Genomic DNA, 6903 nt, shown 5'->3' with positions numbered 1-6903 from the left:
TAGTAAAGTACTAATAAAAAAGAATTGTTCAAGGAAGGGTTTAAAATGATTATCAGAAATGCTGAAAAATTTTTGGGTAAAAGTATGATTTATATTTGAAATAATTATCATTAAATTTCATATAAATTCATAAATTTAAAAAAGTGCATCAACTTGAGTGCATCCGTTTCATAGTTAAAAAAATCGGGCGGGTTTTTTTACTACGATTAGGATGCACTTTACAGTATTTTATTTTATGAGACACAATATGCCCTAAAATTTTTTTTTAATTATTTCAAAATTTTAAGCTATGAAGTTTTATAGACTAGATTGTAAATTGTTCATTTTTTAAAAATTGTAAATCCTTTATAACTATTTATAATAAAAATTAATTTTAAATATGATAAAGAGCACGTATACCTCCTACAGTTCGACACTAGATTCAAGATTTTTCAATTCATACTACATCCTAAATTTTATCACTATTCTCACATACCCGGTCTACCGTCTGTTGTTTTCTTATACAACAGAGATTTAAAAACTGGCAGTTCCTGATGTCTTTGGTAATGTTTTATAAAAATTAATATTTCCAAATAGTTTAAAATAATAGATAACTCCAATTATTGCTATTCCTTACTATTTTGATTGTATACAGATTTTTTAAGGATTTAACAATGGACCAATTTTTAGCCAATGCATTTTTCTATTCAAAAAGCTTCACAATGGTCCTCTTTTTCTTTATGGGTAGAAGACCTCTCCTACTATTCTCGATACTCAGTTTTATTGTCTGGCTGATAGTAAAGCAACCAAAGCATCAAGGACCCAGTCCTATAATATAAATAAAATAAAAGTTAGAATTTGAGTCATTATTTAGCGAATTTAAGTAAAAAAATATCGAGAAAAATGAAGGATTCGTCTTCTCAATTTATTACGCTAATTGGAATTAACGATGTACATACGTAAAAAATATTTTTAAGTTAAATGAATTTAATATAATAGACACAACCATTATGGGTTGAATTTGCTCGAAAATATGCAAGTGAATCTTTAAAATTTGTGCAAATAAATATTGAAAAAGTGCCAATATTAGCTCAAAAAGCGAAGGTTTCTAGAGATGCAAGATCATAACTCCCTACTTTAATAATGTACGATGCAGAAAATGTAATAAAAGAGAGATTTCCACCACTTGATAAGCAAGGGAATCCAAGTCAAGTAAAAAGCTATAACCCAGTAAGCCAATTATTTTATGATACATGTATTTTAAATTTTAGAAAATATTATAAAAATATTTTTAACTAAGATAGAGGAGCATACTTTATCAAATTCAAAAACCTTATTCAAAAAAGTGATTGAATTTTTACTTTTTAATTTTTTAATTTTTTTATACTATTAATAATATTAAAGTTAAATTAATTTTTGTATAAAGTTTTTCTTATTTCGTTATCAAATATTGAGATTAGGTATAAAGTTGATAATTTTTACTTAAAATTATACTACATATAAATTAATGAAAAATTTAATCTTTGTACTTGTAAATATTTTTTTCTTCTTTCAATATGTATCAAACTATTGTGAAGATTCAAACCAGAAATAGATAACTATTAGATCCAAGACTATAAATATCCGATGTGATACAGTAACTGATGATGGAGGTTGGATTCCTATACTTAAAAGATTTGATGGTTCAGTAGATTTTACCAAACGACCATTTACTGAATACTCTCATACTTTGATAGGATCATTCGATTCATAATATTTTATGCCTCTTGATGATATAAACTTGCTTACGAGCAGTGCAGATACTTAATTGATGGTTGAAATGTAGAAGGGAACAGACTATGCTTGGTCGTTATATGGTTATTTCAAGGTTGAAGATGAATATAGTAAGTACAAACTGAATGTCGGGGACTTTGATTCAAAAAGCACAGCAGGAGATTCACTTTAATTCCATAATGGGATGAAGTTTAGTTCATTTGATCAGCATAACGCACCGAATCATAATTGTGGAGCTGAATATAAAACTGGGTTTTGGTTTAATGTATGTATTCATGCGAACCCATTAGGTAATTATGGATAAAATTCATTGTATGGAATGATATGGTCTGGTTTTAAAGGACTCAGGACTTCTTTGGATAAAATTGAATTTAAAATCAGAGAAAAAAGATGTAAAAATGGATTCGGATCAACTTGTAATGAGTGCAAAAGTGGATTTTTTCTGTGTACTGATATAAAATCGGGAAGAACAAATTGCTGTTCAGTTTTAAAAAATTAATTCATTACTTCTTGTCAATAAGCTAGAGTTTCTGGAATGTATTAAATTATTGTGAATGGAAAAAAATAAACTTTATCATGTGATGCCATTACTGATGGAGGAGGATGGACAAATATAATTCACAGATCAAATGGATCGGTGAATTTTAAGGATGTATCATGGAATGATTATTCAATTAAAGGAGCAGGATTTATGAATGATTAATTTATAATGAATCTTTAGCTCATCAATTATCTTACTTTTGGAAAATAAACATAATTGAGAGTTTAAATGAAAGAAGGAAGCTAACAAAGTTGGGCTTCTTATAAGCAATTCTCAATTGCTGGCTTGTTTGAACAATATGAACTTCATGTAAGTTATTATGATAATTCAAGCACTGCAGGAGATTCATTAACAATTCAAAATGGTTCTAAGTTTTCAGCATATGACAAAGATTATGATAATAATCCTAGTCGAAATTGTAGCTCTGAATTATAAAGCCCTGGATGGTTTTCTGATTGTGGTGATTGTAATCCTCTCGGGCTATACAACACTAATACATCAGGAAAAGGTGTTATCTGGAAAAGTTGGAAACAAAACACTTCACTTGATTAAATTAATTGGAAAATAAGAGTTAGAAAATGTAAAGAGAGCTTTGACAGTGTTTGTCAATCTTGTATCGAAGGCTATATTTTAAAAGTGCAAAACGGGGCAATTATTTGTGAGAAGATCATTTTAAATTGTTAGAAATGATTGACCGAAAATATTAATTTCTGTTAAGTATGCAACGATGGATTTTACTTAGATAATAAATCAGGATAATGCTTCAAATGTCATAGTCTATGCTCAAGATGTTCTTCATAAATGAGATGTTCGGTGTGTGCATCAAGTGCATTTTTTATTCCATAGAATTTACAATGTGTGTAAAATTGTCCTGACAGATATTATAGTAATTAAAGTCTGAAAATTTGCTATTAATGTACAACTCAAAATTGCTCTAAATGCACATCCGAAAAATGTATTTCTTGTTCTGATGGCTTCTATCTTTTCAATAATCAGTGCATCTAAAGCTGCCCAAACAGCTATTTTGGCAATAAAATGACTCAACAGTGTTTGTAATGCAAAAACCAATGCTCAAATTGCCTAGAATACTCAACTTGCTTATCATGCGAATAGAATTACAGCTTGGTTCTAAATACTTCAACAAATTAAACAAATTGTTTAAAAAATTGCAATTCAAAATATTTTAGAGATGCAGAGTTAAATTAATGCAAATGTAAAATAATAAAAAAAATTTTCAATTTCTTTTAAAATAGAATGCAATTCGATTTGCTAAACTTGTTCAGGTCCTTCAAATTAATAATGTCTGACATGTCCAAAAGATAGAATATTTAATAATAACAAATGTTTCAAGTGTGAAGATACATAAGGTCTATACACCAATCCAACTAATCCATAATCTATAGATAATTGCTCGTAAGTTTGTGGCGATGGAAAATATTTAGAAGTAAATTAATGCTAAGATGGAAATTTAACAGATGGAGATGGATGCTCTTCATAATGCAAGATTTAAAATGGGTACTAATGTAATATGCAAAAGAATAATTTAGGATGTAGATACATTTTACCTTTAACACTATTAAATGGAGTTATCAGTTCTTAAGTAAATAAAATTGATGTTGATCTTTCATACCCATTAAAACTAAAAATTTAGCATAAAATGAAATAATTTTAATCAAATTAATTTGATCAAATAATAGTAATGATCAGAGTGAATAATAATTGTCCTTTAACATTGAAAAAGTTTCCTTCATTAAAAAAGCTAATTCAAATTAAATCTAAACTTTTTCAGGATTAAATATTTAAATTCAGGTTGAACGTAGTTTGAATGGAAACTAAAAATTTTTAATATCTAAAACTAATACCACAACTCTAATAGGAAAAGATGGCTACTAAAAAGATTTTGTCAATTATTCTATAACTAGTCCTTCATTTATATACTTAAGCAAATAATAAATTAAAACTATCAAAGCTGGAGGGGAGAGTCTAGCCTATTCATCAATTGTAGGAATATCATTCACTGTACTTAATCAGATCCTTCAGTTTGGTAGAATTGAAATTGTTTGGAATTTTTTTCTTGTAGCTGAAATGGTTATCTTTATGCCTTAATTGAGTCTTCCTCTTCCTCCAAATTTTAAAATGCTAATTGAAAGTCTTGACATATCTATTCTATATAAAGATATCCTAAAAAAGATTCCATTTTTTTAAAAATATCAAAGCTCTGATTTGTTATAAACTCCTCTTTAAAAATAAAAAATCACAGGAGAGGAGTTTCTATTATAGGTACCTATGGAAATGGCAGGTCTTTTTATATTTCCTTCAATAATTGCTCTTTTTGCATTGTGCTTAATGAAATGTTGCAAATCAAAATGCTTAAAAAAGATGGGGTAGAAATTGATCTAGAGTCTATTTTGGAATGGGTTGATAAAAATTTTTATTTTTAACTTCATGAGAGTAATTTTGGCAGCAATTTGGTAGTTTCAAAACATCAATTTACATTCATGGTTTTCTATAATATCTACATTTTCTTCAATATTAATCGGAGGTTTATTTTTTGTATTCGTTTTTTAGTTGATGTAGCTATTAATTCATCAAAGATTTAAGTTTAATTAAACTGATTTTAAATCAAAGTATGGAGGACTCTATAATAATTTGAAACCAAGCGATGAAAACAACTTTTTTAGGTCATTATTTATTCCTTTTGTTCTATTTCATCGAATAATTTTTATTGTTTTGGTGATTTTAACAGAAAGTAATGTGAATTTGTAGGCAATTTGTATATTATCTCAACAATCAATATATTTAATTCTAATAATTGCTATTCGCTTCTTCAATTCTAATTTGATAAATGCATAGTATATTTGCTCTAATATTATTTTGCTTACAATGCAAGCAGTGCATTATTCGCGTTTACTCTATCCAGATATAACTAATGAATAACTTTTAGTGCATGGATATGTAGAAATAGGTCTCTTTGTTACATTCTATGGATCAAATTTCATCTTAATGATAATCGATAGCATTATAGTATCGTGTCAAAAAAGGATATAAAAACGTAAAAAAGCTAAGGTCTAAATTAGAAAGTTGTAAATCCTTGAAGAATATAAAGAAAGAAGAGAGAAAAAATAGAATAGAAAAATTCATAAAAGATCAAACTCCTTTGAAGAGATTCGGGTGGATAACAATAATAATAAATTTTAAATTCCAATATTTCATCGAAGAAATGATGTTATGAGCTAACGTTTCAATATTGATAATTTGTACTGAATGATATTTGGATTATTCTACTATATATTTTTTAATAGATTGGATTTAAATACATTTAATGAATTTTATATTCCAGTTATTATAATATTCTTTTATCTTTAAAGTGTGTATCATGCAGGCAACATCTCGTAGATATTTTGTAGGAGGAAACTGGAAATCAAACGGAACTGTTGATTTTGTTAAAGATATTTCTGCAAATATGCTAAATACATTGGTATTTGAAAAGGCTCTTTTAGGTAATTTGTATTTAAGAAAACAAAATAATATTTTAAATTAGATGTGGTTATCGCCCCTATCTCTCTTCATATCCCACTTATGAAAGCATTAGTCATGGACAAAGTAGCCATTTCTTCTCAAAATGTGAGCACTCAATCGAATGGAGCCTTCACAGGAGAAGTTACTGCTGAACAGTTAAAAGATTTTGGAATAAAATGGACATTGATTGGGCATTCAGAGAGAAGACATCTCTTCGGTGAAACTAATGAAGTAAAATTTAGCTCAATTTTTTATTCTTTCAATAGCAAATTGCTGAGAAGTGTAAACAAGCTCAAAATAATGAGATTAGTATTATTCTATGCATTGGATAAAAGTTAGAAGAACGTGAAGCTTAAAAAACTTTTGAGGTAGTTACGTCACAACTGGATGCGGTTAAAGAGTCAATAGGAACATGGAATAATGTTGTTATTGCTTATGAGCCGGTGTGGGCTATTGGAACTGGGAAAGTTGCTAGCCCAGAATAGGCTTAGTAAGTTCATGCTCACATTAGAAGTTGGTTTAATACCAATGTTAATGAAGCGACAGCAGCAGAAATGCGCGTGATTTATGGAGGTAATCAAATATCATCTTATTAGTAAATAGGATCTGTGAATGATAAAAATTGTATCAACCTCATCGATTAGGATGATATCGATGGATTTTTAGTGGGAGGAGCGAGTTTGAAGCCTGGTTTTAGAACAATAGTAGAGGCTGCTAATAATAAAGTAAAAGGAACTTGATCCTATTATACTTATAATTTTCAATTCTTTGAATACAATTTTTAAATTATTTATTTATTTATTTATAAAGAATGAGTAAGTCAAAGAGTAAAATTTCGTTAAAAAATAACCAGAAAAAGATGCTATTGGATTAAAAATAATACTTCTCTTCTCCACAGTCAATTCGAATCCCGAACAAGTAATCATGAGATTCTTACTTTTCAAATGGATAGAACTACTATAAATATTGAAGAAATTAGTTTCAAACAAATTTAGGTGCAAATAACCATCAAAATAATATAGAATTGCTTAGGAACATAAAATCTTAAAGATGCTTATTCACTCCAAATTAAAATTCAAATATTTATTATA

At 28.0% G+C, this 6903-nt stretch overlaps 1 protein-coding gene across 1 annotated transcript; it reads left to right on the top strand.

The window, feature by feature from the left end:
* The first annotated feature begins 5669 nt into the window (after positions 1–5669).
* On the top strand, positions 5670–6552 carry LOC133548204 (uncharacterized). The gene is given in 4 exon segments (XM_061893516.1): positions 5670–5793; positions 5835–6043; positions 6079–6385; positions 6416–6552. Coding segments are annotated over 4 exon segments (777 nt in total).
* The last annotated feature ends 351 nt before the right edge of the window (positions 6553–6903 follow it).

This window comes from Nerophis ophidion, unplaced genomic scaffold (genome assembly GCF_033978795.1).
Source record: "Nerophis ophidion isolate RoL-2023_Sa unplaced genomic scaffold, RoL_Noph_v1.0 HiC_scaffold_486, whole genome shotgun sequence".
Taxonomy (NCBI): domain Eukaryota; kingdom Metazoa; phylum Chordata; class Actinopteri; order Syngnathiformes; family Syngnathidae; genus Nerophis; species Nerophis ophidion.
This window is presented reverse-complemented; position numbering and strand designations above follow the sequence as displayed.